The sequence below is a fragment of the Monodon monoceros genome, unplaced genomic scaffold (assembly GCF_005190385.1).
Source record: "Monodon monoceros isolate NGI ecotype Baffin Bay Population unplaced genomic scaffold, NGI_Narwhal_1 Super_Scaffold_21, whole genome shotgun sequence".
NCBI classification, from domain to species: domain Eukaryota; kingdom Metazoa; phylum Chordata; class Mammalia; order Artiodactyla; family Monodontidae; genus Monodon; species Monodon monoceros.
The window spans coordinates 147005053-147022597 of record NW_021703778.1 but is presented as its reverse complement, the minus strand read 5'-3'; the positions used below and the strand labels follow the sequence as shown (position 1 = coordinate 147022597).

Below are 17545 nucleotides of genomic sequence, written 5' to 3'. Positions count from 1 at the left end.
GATTACTGTTGTCTGTACTGAGGGCTGATCTTTTCCTGTTAGGAAAAATATGTCTTTTTCAAATTTACATTTGATGTGACTGTTGTCCAGTGGGTTAGAAACAGGTCAATAAATAGATGGTTTAGTACAGAAGGCTAATTGGTACATTAAAATTTAATAATATTAAAATCTAGTTTATTTTTGTATTATATACAGATTTCTAGCTTTAAATTAAAACCTGACTCTGTGTTTCCTTCTCCGTAAAAGTTAAACAATATGTTACTTTATTTATTTAGTACAAAAAGCTTCAGCGTTTATTAAATAAAGAGGAGGTAGAAGATAGATGTGGGAACAGGCCAGGATCCCCTCCTCCTAACTACACATATGCAGACATACAGACACAACTGAGAAAATGACAGGGACAGTTCAGGGGACAGACTGAAGGGCAGAGGGAAACAGCACCCTCCGAGAGTGGGCCTGGACCCAAGGGTGGGCTGAGACCTGGGCCAGCGGTAGGCGTTCTGAGGGTTTATGCTTGAGCAGCTTGTAGATGAGCTCCTGGGCTCCTGCAGGCATGGCAGGGGGGAACCTCAGGTCCACCTTGACGATGCACCGATGCATCTCGTTGTGGGAAGCACTCTCGAAGGGGGGGTTTCCCACCAGCAGCTCATAGCAGAACACTCTGATGCACCACAGATCCACCTTTTTGTTGTGCATGCGCCCCTCAATCATCTCTGGGGGCATGTAGTCCAGAGTGCCACACATTGTCTTCCTCCTCAGGGAGGGGGCGTGCACAGACCAGCCGAAGTCGGCAACCTTCGGCTCTCCGTGGAGCCCCAAGAGCAGATTCTCTGGCTTTATGTCTCTGTGAATCACCTTCTTCCCGTGGCAGTATATCAGAGCATCTGCCAGCTCCTCCATGGTCGTGGCTGTACACTGCTCGTCAAAAGTGCAGCTCTGGGGGCTTCCCTGGTGGCGCCGTGGTTGGGAGTCCTGCCAATGCAGGAGACGCGGGTTCGTGCCCCGGTCTGGGAGGATCCCACATGCCGCGGAGCGGCTGGGCTCGTGAGCCATGGCCGCTGAGCCTGCGCGTCCAGAGCCTGTGCTCCGCAATGGGAGAGGCCACAACAGTGAGAGGCCCGCATACCGCAAAAAAAAAAAAAAAAAAAAAAGTACAGCTCTTCTGCATGTTCTTGTAGAGCTCCCACCGGGAGGGCATACTCCAGAATCAAGGAGATCCTTGCCAGTCATAGAAGTAGCTGTAGAGACGCAAGATGTTGGGATGCTGCGGATGGGCCTGGATTTCAGTCTCCCTGTGCAGCTGGTGCTCCACACCCTCCTTCTCTACCTGAGACTTGAAGAGGACTTGGAGCACCACGATGAAATGGCTTTTCTTCTCCCAAGCCCAGTACACATTTCCAAACTTGCCTTTGCCCAGAGGACTCCCAGTCTCAAAGTCGTCAATTGGGAAGGAACGCATTGAGAAGCGTGGGGTCCCACTGCTGTTCTCCACCACCTTCTGGACAGGGGCACCTGTGGGCTGGGCGTTGGAGCGACTCATGAGGACAAGTGCAGATGGGGTTACAGGCTCCTTCCGGAGGACTCTCTGAGGCCAGACTGAGCCATCTGCTGGCCGTAGGGCCATGCATAGACAGTCTCCTTATGGATCCTTAGAGGGAAAAGGGGAGGGAACTGGAGCCCATGGCACAGCCCACGCCCCTGGCCCCTGGCAGACTGGCAAATGACTGAACCTGCCTCTGTTACTTCATTTAAATTTCTCTTGTTCAACAATTGTCCCCAGCCTTCTCTCTTTTCAACTGGTCTAGAAAAGGGGGCTGCTTAGAATTTGAAATTGCTACACATATCTTTATGATGACTTCTGAAGACTGAGCCTAGTTTCTAGGAAAAGGGAACAGATTTATAAAGGTAATCTAGTGAGGTGCAGTGACTTCTGTGTTGTTTCTTGTGTGAATTGCTAACTGGTGGTTGATCCTGAGCCATGGCCCCCAAATGCATACGCAGCCTGGCATCCTGGACAGTAGAGCCCTCTGTGAAATCAGCCAGCTGGCCACAGACCAGAATTCGGGCTCTGAAACAAGCCTCCGACTTGAGGGAGATTGATGTCATCTGCTTTATTCTGTGCCCCCAACCTCATTGTTCAACACAACGTGTGGGAAATCAAGGGACTAGTTGTTAAGAAAGAACAAGGCTTTGTTTGTGCCTGAAAGGGTCACGCTGGAGGTTTTACCGTAAATAACTTTGGAACAGTATGAAAAAAAACATTTGATCTGGCTTCACCCCCGCAGCAGTATTGTTAGGGCAGCAACTGGTCTTTCCTTCTCATTCCCCTCCCTTCCTCCCTCTCTTTCTCCAGCTTTCTCCCCCCGCCCACCCCCGCAACCCCCCAATTCCCACCCCCCCAGTCAAGTATGACGTATTGCCTATGTTGAGTTAATGTCATAAATGCTGATAGAAGCAGGAGGAGAGCATCTATCCTTTATCATACCAGTACCTGGAAATCTTAAATGTCTAGTTTTCAGTACTTCTATAAGCCTTCTTAAACTACTTCTGTGCTGTGCTCTGCCATTGCTGAATTGTGTTGGAAATTTGAAAGAATTTAGTGTTGCTAAATGCTGCTTATGGCCTTTCTAAGTTTGACTTTGTTCTGGGTAAAATCTAGATGTGATCCTTTGATTTCAGAGGTGCTGTTGGTAGACTTGGTACTTGCTCTTGTTTGAAAGATCAGACATGCCCATTAAATATAGCTTCTGGGCTGACAGAGTCGTCCATGTTCTTAGTGTGTAGTACTTGTGGTAGTCTCTTGCAAGTATTTCTGATGCTATTTTTCTAGTGTAAAACTACAGCATCTTCAGTGATTTGGTGTTCTTTCTGATTGGACGCCACAGTTTAAGATTCACTGTGAACTATTACCAACTGAAGCGTATAGACCCACAACCCCTGATCATTATATATGCACCCACAGTCCTCTCTTCTCCTCTCCCCACACTTAATGTTATTGGGTCCTTCATGTAGTTTATTACTTATTGGGTAAAACACTTGCAGGAATTGCTGAAGTCATCTGGTATTTCTTTCAATCCCCTGTTAGCAGCTAAAATGATTCGTTGAATACCTGCTTTGTTAGGCATTTTGTATCTCTTCAGTTTCTAAATCTTACTGCTGCTTCCTTGAGGTTTACCTGTCTGTCTTTTCCTGTCTCCATGCAACAACCATTTAGGCCCTAGTCACCCCTGGGTTTAGTCGATGCAGACCCCTTTATCTAGTTTGCCATCTATTAGCACTTTTAGATTGAAAGTATGGTTAGTGACCTAATTGTTTGTGGAGTTCTGAGTTATCACTAACAAGCAGTTACCATAATAGCAAAAAATGCTAACAGTAACAACGACAATGCTAATAATTACACTTACTGAGTGCTTGCCAGCTGCCAAACACTGTTCTAGGCACTTTACCTTTATTAAATTTAATTTTCACAATAACCTTGTAAAGTACATACTCTTGTTCTTATTTTACATATGAGGCACAGAGAGGTTAAGGAACATATCCAAGGCCTTACAGCTACCAAGTGGCCCAGCTGTGATTTGAACACCAACCTGAGGCCTGACTCTAGAACCTTCAGTCTAACTACTATGCTGTACTATCTCTCAAAAGGAGAAAAGGGTAGGTGTTTCTGTTTTGGTTCATTTTTGTTCAATGTATAGAGCTTCTCCAAGGGACTTGGCTGTTTCTGAATTCCTGAGTTAGTCATTCAGGAGTTACAAGGTTTATGGTTAGCCTTAAAATAATATGTACACATTGTATACTCAGTATTATACCCCAGATTGGTCATAAACCTGAGGAAGACAGAGTGCAGGTAGGAGCCTGTGTGAAGGAAATTACATCTTCAGAGTTTCACTAAAGCTGCAAGCTGATTGACCTCTGCTGCTATGGTAGCACACCCGGAAAGACGTGGATTTGGCTTTTGGTTTTTAACATATTCTTGGACTGGTGGGGTATGGAGCTGATTCAGCAAATGAAAGCAATGTGTGACCTGTGCCATTAGAAATACACAGACTTCCCACCTCCCCCGTAGATCATATGTCATTTTATAAGGGGAGGTATAGACTTGTCCAAATTAACTATTTGTATTTACAACATAAAAAGTATATGAAAATGTTTATTTACTTGCTTGGCTTTGATTATAAATTTCTTGAGAATCTGGAGGTGTATGTGTATATGTGTGCGTGTGCGTGTGTATGTACGTGTTTGACTTCATCTTTCTGAATAGCATTTTTTTACATAAGCTTTTTATCTTAGAACAGTTTTAGATTTACAGAAGAACAGTGAAGATAATACAGTTCCCATATACCCCACAGCCAGTTTCCCCTATTGTTAATATCTTATGTTAGTATGATACATTTTGTCTGTCACAATGAACAAGTATTTATACATTATTATTAACTAAAGTCTATACTTTATTCAGATTCCCTTAGTTTTTACCTAATGTCCTTTTTTCCTGTCCCAGGATACCATCCTGGATATATTACATTTAGTCGTATTTCTTTGGGCTCCTCTAGATTATGACAGTTTCTCAGATATTCCTTGTTTTTGACAGCCGTTTGAGTTTTGAGGAGTACTGGTCAAGTATTTTGTAGGATACCCCTCTATTGGTATTCATCTGATGTTTTCCTCATGATGAAACTGGAATTAAGGGTTTTGGGGAGGAAGACCACAAAGGTAAAGGGTCATTTTCATCATATCATGCCAAGGGAGCATATTGTCAACATGAATTATCACTGTTATATTGACCTTGATCATCTGGCAGAGGTAGTGTTTGTCAGGTTTGTCCACTGTAAAGTTACTCTCCCCCCCCCTTTCTATGCTGTGCTCTTTGGAAGGAAGTCACTATGTGCAGCCCATACTTGAGTGGGGAGTATGCTTGACCTCCTTGAGGGTGCTTTTTCTAAAATTTCATAAATTATCTGAGAGTGTTCTGCATGGGAGATTTTCTTCTTCTCTCCCAGCTTGTTTGTTTGTTTGCTTGTTTAATCATTTATATCATTATGGATTCCTGGGTATTTATATATTGAATTACAATCCAATACTGCTTTATTTTGTTGCTCAAATTGTTACAGCTTTGGCCTTTGGGAGCTCTTTCATTTGGCTCCTGTGTCCCTTTGACAAACCCCTGTTGTTTTTTGTCTTGTTTTGTTTTCCAGCGCTTCTTTACTTTCTGGCACTACAAGATGCCCCAGGCTCATCTTGTGTATTTCTTGTTCCAGTCCTGGGGTCAGCCATTTCTCCAAGGAGCCCTGGTTCCCTTTTATTGGAGAATGGTATTAGAAACCAAGATCTGGATGGGTAGTATTATTTTTAAGGTATCTTTTCCTGACACTTTTTTTTTTTTTTCAAACACACTTGTGGTAGCAGCAAGTGGCCAAAAGTAGCCCCAGCCTTCTTGCAACTTTAGGGTAAGGCTGAGAATTCCCTGAGCAGCAAGAGGAGCTAGGATGGGGAGAGAAGTGGTGCTAAAGAGCAGAGGCCCGCGGTTCGCGAGCGTTCATCCAGTTCCTTCAGGTCCCACCTCTGCGTTATTAGGTCATGCAGATTGTTATGGAGGGTCACTAAAAGCATCCATCTGAATTGTATTTCTATCTTTAGCAAGGCTGTGGTTGAAAGTGGAGAGTCTAATATTGGTCACAGTCCTTTCACAAGAACCTTCCTGATAAACTGTTCTTGTTTAGTTCCAGGAAAATTATCTCTGAAGATAAGTTTGTGAGCTTTCAGCAGAAAACAAATGATGTGTAACCCAACTTGTTTCTCTCTTAGTCTCGGCTTCCAGAAAACTGAGAGCCAAATTTATTATGCACATACCATTTGCTTAGTTCAGGTTCTTGATAGTGCCTATTAGTTTCTTCCTCCAGGTGAACTGTATTCCTTAATTCCTAATTGCTTTATTTGCCTAGTGTTTGGGCCTAAGCTACTTAAAGATCCTTTTGAAGTAGGCAGGGTATTATCTTGAATGTGTGGTCAAGGAAGGGGGGCAGGCTTCAGGAGCAGAAGAACTGCTCAAGAACCTGTTTTCTCTGGCCACTGCCTAGAATCGTCCAAGAAAATCCAATTCTAAATAAGTCTTGTTTTCCCAGTGGACCTGTATTCTCACTTATTTGATGGTTTTGGTGTGAGTATTCACATATTCTTGACATCAGCTACTGTGCATATATATACAATTAACACTTTCTTCCCTACTTTGTAAGTTGTGAACTTTGGTTTGCTTTTCTTCAGAAGGTGTTATCTAGAAAGAAATCTTTATTCCTATTCCTTGATGTCACATGGGCAAATTTTATGCCTTGATATTACCTTTGGTTAAGAACTTTACAGTAAGTTTTATGTTTTTATTGTTAAGGGGGAATCCTTTAAGGGTTTGCTGTTATAGTAGGTGAAAGTGGCAGTTATCATATTACCAAGATGGTTCTCTAGTAGAATTTAAGAAGAAAAAATAAAATCTCTTAATTTTTGAGAAACCAGATGATCTTTTAAAGTGATCTGTAATCAGAACATTTTAATTAAAGAAATTTAAAACCATTATTTTGGCCTATTAGACTTTGCCGGCTCTGGCTAGTCACTGAGATTTGCCCAGTTTTTTTTTTTTTTTTTTTTTGCGGTACGCGGACCTCTCACTGTTGTGGCCTCTCCTGTTGCGAAGCAAGAACCCGTGTCCCCTGCATCGGCAGACGGACTCTCAACCACTGCGCCACCAGGGAAGCCCTTTTCTTTCTTTTTTAAGGTCAGTGGCTTGGCTCCTTAATAACTGCAAAGTTATGAACTACGTGGGAAACCTACTGATTTTCAGAAAAATTCTGGGATCTGTTAGAATCCCCAACAGTCTATAAGAGCCTAACATGAAGGTTAAATTGTCAAGTTGCCTGTCTGGATTTCCAGATGTCTGGATAGATACCCTTATATAGTTGTGTCATCTGAAGGTCATAGGGAGTATAGAAATTTGGAGACACTGATGGAAATGTGATCATTATCACACACTATTTCCAGGAGGTAAATTTCATGCTGATAAATGGTATAGGCAGTGATGGGTGTTTTGCCTTCAGCCTCTTGTAAAATATTTGCGTCTTTAATACATTTTCAGATGTCATAGAAAGAACCAGCAATGCAAGTGGTTCTACCATGACTATAGTTCCTCAGTACAGTGTAGAAGAAGACAATTTAAACAATTTTTACTCCTTCCGAGAACCAGTTGGAAGTGTGGATTGTATTCGAGTCTTTCAGAAAAACATGGCAGACTTCTTAATTCATTTTGCAGAGTACTCAATGAAGGATTTTTGCCACTGCTTAATAAGAGTTTTCTGACCTGTACCTAGGATCATTTGTCATCTAAAGAGGCTCCTGTCCTTAAATAATTATTTTTGAAGAACCCTTTTAAAATCTTAGGAGAGGGGCTTCCCTGGTGGCTCAGTGGTTGAGAATCTGCCTGCCAATGCAGGGGACACAGGTTCGAGCCCTGGTCTGGGAAGATCCCACATGCCGCGGAGCAACTAGGCCCATGAGCCACAACTACTGAGCCTGTGCGTCTGGAGCCTGTGCTCCGCAACAAGAGAGGCCACCATAGTGAGAGGCCCGCGCACCATAATGAAGAGTGGCCCCTGCTTGCCACAACTAGAGAAAGCCCTCACACAGAAACAAAGACCCAACACAGCCAAAAAATTAAAAAATATAAAAATAAATAAATAAATTTAAAATAAAAAATAAATAAAAGTATTCTAGGGCACATGTATTAAAAAAAAAATCTTAGGAGAATGCAAAGAGATCATAAGCTGTTCTTCTAGGAAATAACCTGGTTGGGCAAATTTATGCCAAGTCTTGTAAGTCTGATTAAGTTGAATTGTCCTTTGTTTGGCTTTTTCTTTTAGTTGATAATTCAGGAGAAGTATCACATGAACAAGAGGCCTTTAGGAATTTTCAGGGCTAAATATTCCCATGCAGATTGTTTATTTATTGCTGACTTCAAGGCCTCTACCTTGTGGCTGCCTGCTAATCCCTCTAAGGTGGAGAATGCAGACTGAACAGTGCCATGTCCCACTCAAGAGGACTCTCAGACTCTCTGACTTGCACCAACCCAAAGAATCCATCAGATTCTGTTAGTCTTTCTTGGCTTCTGTGCATTCCACTTCCTTCAGCCATTCCTGCTGTGGGGCTGCAACATGGAATGTGGAAAGAGCATAGGTTTTAGACCCTGTCTTCAAATCTACCTACACAATTTATTAGCTCTGTGATAATGAACAAATTACGAAGTTTCTGCCTCAGTAAAATGGGGATAATAAGACTGGCCTCTCTTGGATTGTTGTGAGGATTAAAGACTATGTAGGTAAAGTTTATAACATAATTCCTTAATCCCCGTATCCTTCCACACCACTCAGGTGTAGACCCCAGACCTAAATCATATAATACTTTTCTTTGCTCCTGCATCCTGGCTGCTAGGTGCGGCCACTAGAAATCCATGGTCCCTGATCTCAGCTCTCACCTCAGTGCTGCCCAACAGTTCTTTTGTGTGATTTTAGCCAGCTTTCTTCCTGTCCTATGCAGAGGTCAGATATCGGTGGCCCAGAAGTTGTTTCTATAGACATTTTTTTTTTTGCAGTACGCAGGCCTCTCACTGCTGTGGCCTCTCCTGTTGCAGAGCACAGGCTCCGGACGCGCAGGCTCAGCGGCCATGACTCACGGGCCCAGCCGCTCCGCGGCATGTGGGATCCTCCCAGACTGGGGCACGAACCCGTGTCCCCTGCATCGGCAGGCGGACTCTCAACCATTGCGCCACCAGGGAAGCCCCTATAGACATTTTTTGTTTGGCCTTGAGATAGTTTTTCAAATGTTGGGATTGGTTGTGAGGATTTAAAAACTAGGAGATTTCAAATAACAGTTAAAATGTTTAGGTTCTTTTGGAGAATTAGATTGTCTGAAAAGCTGGCATGCCATGGTAGTAATTGGTTTCTCCCTTGAGACCGGCCTGTCTCCTGTCTGCCACATTGTTCACCACACCCCGTGGACTTGTGCTGGCCCGTTAGACTCAGTGTATGCTGCTTGCTTGGTCTTTGTGGGCATTCACTTTTTGGTCTTGTCCTGTGGGCTCTCCGGTTTTTTTGTTTGTTTGTTTTTAAGTATTTATTTAGTTATTTAGCTTGCGCCGGGTCTTAGTTGAGGCGTGCGGGATCTTCGTTGCAGTATGCATGCGGGATCTAGTTCCCCGACCAGGGATCAAACCCGGGCCCCCTGCATTAGGGGCGCAGAGTCTTACCCACTGGACCACCAGGGAAGTCCCTGGGCTCTCCGTTTTTATTTTATTTATTTATTTATTTATTTTAATTTATTTTTTTTCTCCATTTTTGAAATTCCTCAGATGTGGCCCCTTCTCTCCATACACAAAGCCTTCATCATCTCTAACCTGGAGTACTGGGTTAGTGTCCTAACACATCTTCTTGTCTCTAGTATTGTCCCTCTTGAGTCTGTCTTCACAGTGTTATCAGATTTACCTTTCTAAACTTCAAGTTGAATCGCATCACTCTGGTTTCAAATTCTTCATTGCCTTTTCCACTTGGTGCGCAATAAACTCCTTAGCATGATGTTGTAGTTCTACATGATCTGGCTAGTATCTCTCCAGCCACTTAACTTCTCTGTGCCTCAGTTTCCTCCTGTGGAACATGGGAGAAAAAATACTTCTTACCTGTAGGGTTATAGTGAAGATCAAGTAAAAAGTGCATATAAAGGCGTTGGCACAATACTCAGCATTTAGTAAGTGCTTAATAAATATTAGCTATTAGTGTTATGATGATACCATGTTTTTGTTCTGTTTTGTTTTTCTGGACCTAAGCCTTCGTATTTGCTGTCTCTTCTACCCTGAATGTCTTTACTCCTATTCTTCCCTTGATTGCAACTCATCCTTCATGACTCAGCTCCTGTGTCACCTCCTCCACGATACACTCTGTGACCCTCCATAATCCCATGGCACAGACGCACTCTCCACACTGCAGCGAAGTTGTCTCATTTCTTATTCTTCTCCTATTTATACTCTTAAGCCCTTCGAAGATGGGAACCATCTTCCACATCCTATTTCTCCAGTGACCAGTGCAGATCCAGGCATCTTAAATGTTTGACAAATTAATGAATGATCAATATCATTCATGGCAGAAGATACTTGGTTAATATTACTGCTGTTACTCTTAAGGAATTTAGATGTGCCATAAAACCTTTTTTATTAACCCATCATTTCAAATTTGTCTATCAGTGGTAACTATTCTTTCGTTATGTTTTTCTTCACAAAACTGAAATAACTTTATTTCTGACCATAAGTGATACATGCCTTTGTAGAAAAAAAAATTATAAAGAAATCTCACTACTCAGAAATAACTAGTGTTATTAAAGTGCTTTAAATATATAGGTTTATATGTATACTATTCAATTTTCATATTTAAAATCTCATCTATAATTGAATCTTGTTTTACAAACAGCATTAGAACGTCCAGTTTAATATAATGAATCCACTATTTTTGTGTTCTACATTTCAAGTAGCTTCCTGTCTTAGGTCATGAAATGTGCCTTCTGCCAAGACAACCATGTACTCTAGAAAAGAAGCCTGAGACCCGGTCTGTCATATTACTGTGTCAAGCCCTTGCTTTATATGCGACCGTTCACTTACCAATATATGCCGCTTCGTCTGTGCTTACAGGCCATTCTGTAGGAATGGAGCGGTTTAAATTTGGAAAACTAGAGGCAGCAACCTGGAAGACAGGAATTATCATTTGTGGAAGCCAAAGATGTCTTTCTTAGGAGTAATTTCTTGTTTATCCCCCTGCCTTCCCCCACCCCTTGTAGCCATTGACATAATCCACATAAAATCTGCAGGAATAGCTCTGCCAGATTTTTCCTCCAAGCACGCCTTCTTTTCCTTCACTCCTTGTGTCAGGTGCTCCATTTCCACTCTCCACCCCTCCCCCCAACCGTGTGTCAAGATTTGTTTTAAACAGGAAATGTGTTCTTATATATCTTTCTCCTTTTTGTATATTCTTTCAGTAATTATCCACTTCCATTTTCCCTTTCTAGGAAACGATACTGATCTACATTCTATACAGTGAACTTTTGCTAATAAACCCACTTTATATCAACTATATCAACTGTGTGAAATTTGCTGTATTTGGGTTTCACCTTCTAATCCAATTCCTGTCTTTGGGAATGGTTGGACCATAGTGATCATAACACACTGTCTTTTTTTTTTTTTTGATAAATTTATTTATGTTATTTATTTGGCTGCGTTGGGTCTTCTTTGCTGTGCACGGGCTTTCTGTAGTTGCGGCGAGCGGAGGCTACTCTTCTTTGCGATGCATGGGCTTCTCATTGTGGTTTCTCTCGTTGCAGAGCATGAGCTCTAGGCGCACGGACTTCAGTAGTTGTGGCACGTGGGCTTCAGTAGTGTGGCTCGCGGGCTCTAGAGCGCAGGCTCAGTAGTTGTGGCGCACGAGCTTAGTTGCTCTGCGGCATGTGGGATTTTTCCGGACCAGGGCTCGAACCTGTGTCCCCTGCATTGGCAGGCAGATTCTTAACCACTGCGCCACCAGGGAAGCCCTAGACTGTCTTTTATAGACAGTGTTTCTTTCCATTTCTCCAATTTCTATAAGTTCTCTTCCCGAGTATTATTTGCTGCCTGTTCTTACTTACTTTTTACTTTTAGATTACAGATTCTGCTGGCCATATTCTGTACTCCAAGGAGGATGCAACCAAGGGGAAATTTGCCTTTACCACTGAAGATTATGACATGTTCGAAGTGTGTTTTGAGAGCAAGGGTAAGTAAATCAGAGTATTTTCCCTGAATTAAGCATCATCTTCTAAGCAGGTTAGAGCATGAACTTTCTCTCTTGGTCTGGGCAAGAAGAGGAAATGAAAACTACATTTGCTGGAGTGCACACACATATAAGTGAAAGTTGGCGAATTGGTAGAGTTCTTCATGTGCAGGAGTAGGCATTTCTTGAATCCTGTGATATACTTGGCTTGAATGATAGAGTTGAATTTGGTATAGATGCTAGAAAATAGTGCATTTATATGCTAGTGACATGTTTTCTTTGGGATTAGAAGTAGGGTCTATCTGACAAATAAGGTATCATCAGAAGCAGTTTCGATCTCCAGGGCACTTGCTATTTCCTAGTCCTGATAACTTGCTGTGGCTTCTTCTGTGCATCTCAAGGCCAAGAGTCCTTAGTAACTTTTAGGCTGATTGATTACCTGATGGCTTCTGTGCTCAGTGGTTGGGGACTTTTTCACTCCCTATTCTTCAGCTTCAAGGACACCAGACTCTAAAAGCTGTATGCATTTATACCTGTTATATTACTTGGGACCCTTTGGGGCTGCAGGACACAAAAACGTAACTCAAACTGGCTTAAAGAGGAAGAAGAGAAAGACCATGTGACTCTCTCAACAGGGAAGTCTACAGTGTGGTACTGACTTCAGGTAGGGCTGTATCTTGGGGTTTTAACGGTATCATTGGAACCTTACATTGTTTTTAGTGCTTCCTCTTTTTGCCTCCATTTGACTTTATTCTCAGGCTTTCTCCGTATGGTAGCAAAAGGACTCCTGGCAATTTTACATTTATAGAATATTCAGAACATACGATCCTAGAAGAAAAGCAGGCACCTTTGCCAACACCTCTAACATATTCCCAGGAATAGCAAAAGAACCAGCTGCTTTTCACAGTTAACCAGAAATTGACCCCTGATCTAAAGTGGGTCAGTTTAGCCTAAAAGCTAAGGGAGTTTGCCTGAAGTAAATGGAATAATAGATTAAGAATAGAAAATTAAAAGACTGTAATAGTGATTTCATGACTGATAACCCTTCTCCCTGCCCCCACCCCTGCCAGTTCCAGGATGTCTCAACAGTATTCCAGACATTTCCACATGGTTGTGCTATTCTTACCTCAAAACTCAGACATCTAAGACTGTATTCATGACCTACTCTTTCAAATTAGTTCCCCTCACTCATCAGTATTAACACCATCCTTCCAGTTACTTGGGCTCACATATTTTAAATTACATACTTTTGTCTTTTCCAGTCTGTCATCAAGTTATGCTGATACTTCTTTCAAAATACCTCCTGTATCTGCCACCACACAGATCTGAACTCTAATCTTTCAAATCATGGATCATGTCATTAGCCTTCTAACTGATAGCCCTGCTTTTAATATATCCAAATACTGCCACCAGATTTATCTCCTAAAACACATCTTTCATTATGTCAGTCCTTTTTCAAAAGCTTTCCCTTCTTTGTAGTGGCAGTAATATTCCTGTTCTATAGAATGAAACACAGAATCATGAAATTTTCAAGCTAGAAGGGATTTTAGGCATCATGGCTTTTAATAGTCTTTATACTCTTGCTCCATCCAACCTTATCTTCCTCTGCCCATCAGGCCCCAGTCATTCTGGTTTGCTCTGCCTTCTAAACATGTCACATTTATTCATTTGTTGGAATGCTCTCTTCCCATATGAACATAGGTTTACCTTTAGTTTTGGGATTTTTTTGTTTTTCTTTTTTAATATTTATTTATTTGTTTGTTTCAGCTGTGCCAAGTCTTAGTTGCCCCACGTGGGATCTTTGTTGCGGCGTGTTTAGTTGTGGCATGCAGACTTCTTAGTTGCAGCATGTGGACTCTTAGGTGCAGCATGCATGTGGGACCTAGTTCCCCTACCAGGGATCGAACCCAGGCCCCCTGCATTGGGAGTGTGGAGTCTTACCCACTGGACCAAAGGGAAGTCCCTACCTTTAGTTCTTTTAGAATGCATCCCTCAGCCGTTCTAGTCTGCTTGATATCTCAATCAATTGATTGATTCATCCATCACTGTTCTAGGTGTTGGGGATATAGCAGTGAATAAAACAGAAGTCTCTGTTCTCAGTGGAGCTTACATTTTCATTGGAGCAAGCAGACAATAGACAAATATAAGTCAAACGGGGGCTTCTCTGGTGGCGCAGTGGTTAAGAATCCATCTGCCAATGCGGGAGACACAGGTTCGATCCCTGGTCCAGGAAGCTCCCACATGCCGCGGAGCAACTAAGCCTGTGCGCCACAACTACTGAGCCTGTGCTCTAGAGCTCGCGAGCCACAACTGCTGAAGCCTGTGCGCCTAGAGCCCATGCTCCGCAATAAGAGAAGCCTTGCACACCACAACAAAGAGTAGCCCCCGCTTGCCGCAACTAGAGAAAAGCCCGCGTGCAGCAACAAAGACCCAGTGCAGCCATAAATTTATTTATTTATTAAAAAAAAATAAGTCAGATGGTAATGAGGGCTTTGGAGAGAAAGCAAACACCTTAAGATGCTGAGCATGTCTCAGAAACAGCAAGGAGGTCAGTGTGGCTTCCTCTGAATAGTGCATCACTTACTGATTGGATTGTTTATTTAAGTATTTGAATATATATATATCTCACACACACAGCCTTGTGTTGTTTAAGTGTCTCGTGTATATATCTTACATTCCCAATTTTGTACTCTTTGAAGGCAGAGATTATCTTTTGTTCTGAATTTCTTATATGCTGATGCTGTGCATGTAAATGCCTAGGAACTAGTTCAAAAATGTGTGTGTATATATGTATAAATGTATGTGTACACACACACGTTATAGCCAGCATTCAATTTCTAGTTTCATTTGTGTTTATTCAGCTGTTTATTCTGATGTGAAGACCTGATACCTTGTAGTCTTTGGAGCACCCTTAAAAGACTGTCTATTTGTCAGGCAGAGAGAAATTTCAAAGGGTGTTTTTACAAAGGAGACCCTTTATGGCCATGATGTCAATTAAGGGGCTGGGCTGGCTGTTCTGTGCAAGAAATTGTATGGTCTGGACTCAGATGGTCTGTGGTTTTGTGGTTTCATTCGTCTTTGAATAATGCTAAAGCTGTGCTGTGGCAAACAGAGGTAGCGAGAAGAGTCTGTTAGGAAGAGAATATTTTGATCATTCCGACCAGGCGGAGCTGTGAGCTGCTTGGATTTCACAACTTTTTAAGTGAGGAAGGAGAAGCAGATATTTGCATTGAATCTCTTACAGGCAGTGCTGTGATCAGGATTGCACATTAGATTTGGGAGAAGATACCTCTCTGGGTGTCACTTTTTGTTTTGCTTTCTTTTGTTTTGGAAACCTAATTGGTTTAATGCTCAGAAGGTATCTGTGACTTGGCTTAGTTTCTTTCTTTTTCTTTTTTTTTTTAAATAAATGTATTTATTTATTTTTGGCTGCGTTGGGTTTCCATTGCTGCATGCGGGCTTTCTCTAGTTGCAGCAGGCGGGGGCTACCCTTTATTGCATGTGCAGACTTCTCATTGCGGTGGCTTCTCTTTGTTGCGGAGCATGGGCTCTAGGCATGCGGGCTTCAGTAGTCGGGGCGCACGGGCTTAGTTGCTCTGCGGCATGTGGGATCTTCCCGGACCAGGGCTCGAACCGGTGTCCCCTGCATTGGCAGGTGTATTCTTAACCACTGTGCCACCAGGAAAGTCCTTGGCTTAGTTTCTTGATCCTACCTATTCAGTCTTATAAGCTTTCAAATTGATCTTTCTAGTCTATCCAAAAGAACTTCTTTACTGTCTTTTAAACATGCCACAATCCTTTCAATAGCTGTCTTTGTTCATGTGTTCCCTTCTGTCCAGATACTTTGTCTGCCGTCAGGTGCTACCTCTCAAGTGAAGCCTGTCCACAACTAATCTCTTCCCTCTTCTAACCTTTGCTCCATAGCTGGGATTGTCTGAACCGTTTTTGTTTTTTCCTTCAAGTTTTATATGCTTTGCATTTTTACTGTAGCTGGTATGCATATTTATGTCTTAGATGCCCATAGAATTATTTGAAGGCAGAGATTGCAATCTCTGTTCTAGCGCCTTGTGAGTTCTTAATGAGTAGTTTTTGAATTGACGTTTCAGAAAATCTCCAGTGTTTCTCAGGGTACAGTACCACTCTCTATGGCTTATGGTCTCAGGAACCATGATACTTAACTGGCAGTATTTCCCAAAACTCCTAATTTCATGCAGGCAGTTTTTAATTATACAAGTAATCAGGTGAATTCCAGGAGATTGAGACTGAGCAGTTTTCTGGGCCTCTTTTGAATCTTTCCCTTTCTCCTATTTGATGATGTAAGAATAGAATTCCTTTTTTTTTTTTTTTGCGGTACGTGGGCCTCTCACTGTTGTGGCCTCTCCCATTGCAGAGCACAGGCTCCGGACGCGCAGGCTCAGCGGCCATGCCTCACAGGCCCAGCCGCTCCGCGGCATGTGGGATCTTCCCGGACCGGCGCAGTGGACTCTCAACCACTGCGCCACCAGGGAAGCCTGAGTAGAATTCCTTTTGATCAAGCTGAATCAGATTATCTTTTCTAATATGAACATTGCTCTGTTGGTCCTACTATCCCAAATAGACTTTTCTGTTTGTAAGAAGTATCCCTGAGAATTTTACTCTTACTGTTAAGTTTCTTCTTGGGCTCTTCTAAAGGCTTTGTGGGAATAGTCCCATAACACTTTGTTTACCTATTGAAATGGCCTTACATCGACCAAAATGTTTGAAATAAGTGGAATAGTAGACAAATCCTGTGTACTTTTCAGTACTCATATTTGTATTAAGTAAATTCAAGCTTAGCGTATACCGAGTAATCCTTCTCTCAGAATTTCACAGGTCAGCCTTTTCAGATGTGGAATGTGCCTTTTCAGCCTAAGTTGGTGCCCTCTACCTATTGGTCTATATGCCACTCAATTGTATGCTGTTGTGACTTTCATTTCCTAATCCAGTGAGCCTGTGTGTTTTCTCTTCCCCTGTTCTGTTCCTCTGTAGTACCAGCTGCAGTATCTTGTGTCCTGCTCCCTCAGAGATGTTTGCCAGCAGCATGTTCTTGTCACTTTCTGGCACCCCACACAGATAGAGGCTTTGTCTGGAATGCTTGTGATTTTTAGCCAGAGCCAGGAATTTTCTGCAGCTGAGTAGGGGGAGGAGTTGCTGCTGTTTCCCTCTATTGAGAGGGTAGGGCTTAGGGAGAGGGAGGGTGGGTGGGTGATTTCCCGGAATTTTAAACATTCCGCACAATGAATCCTTTGATTTCTTTCTCAGGAACAGGGCGGATACCTGACCAACTCGTGATCCTAGACATGAAGCATGGAGTGGAGGCGAAAAATTACGAAGAGGTATGTCCTGCTGTAACAGCCAGTAGAGGCAGTAGCTTGCTGTTCTGTGAGGTTTCTGTGACCTAGTCAGGCCAACAGGCTGTGCTTTGCCCAGGAGGCTGTGGTTTTCTCAGCAGTCATGTGATAACCAGCTTGATATAAAAAGTTATGTTAACAGCCTTGAACAATAATTCTGGCTGTGCTGTCAGCCAAATGACTGGACCAACTGTCCCATAGAAATGTTGGTGTGATAAAACCCAAGCATATGCCATTAGTGCTCTTGAGACGTCTGAAACCAGATATATATTTATAATTTTTAAAAGCTGGAATTCATTTATGTTAATGTTCAAGGTTAAGAAAAGTGATTTTTAAAAAAATTCCTATGGCTTTTATTCC

At 42.4% G+C, this 17545-nt stretch overlaps 1 protein-coding gene and 1 pseudogene across 1 annotated transcript in view; one reads left to right on the top strand and one right to left on the bottom strand.

Annotated features, from left to right (window-relative positions):
* The window catches only part of TMED10 (transmembrane p24 trafficking protein 10), a 44481-nt gene that overhangs the window by 7513 nt on the left and 19423 nt on the right, over positions 1-17545 (top strand). Inside the window, exons 2-3 of the mRNA XM_029238036.1 lie at positions 11708-11819; positions 17097-17170. Of these exons, the coding sequence (XP_029093869.1) occupies positions 11708-11819; positions 17097-17170 (186 nt within the window). The remainder of the gene's footprint in view (positions 1-11707; positions 11820-17096; positions 17171-17545) is intronic.
* LOC114904296 lies at positions 219-1466 on the bottom strand (annotated as a pseudogene).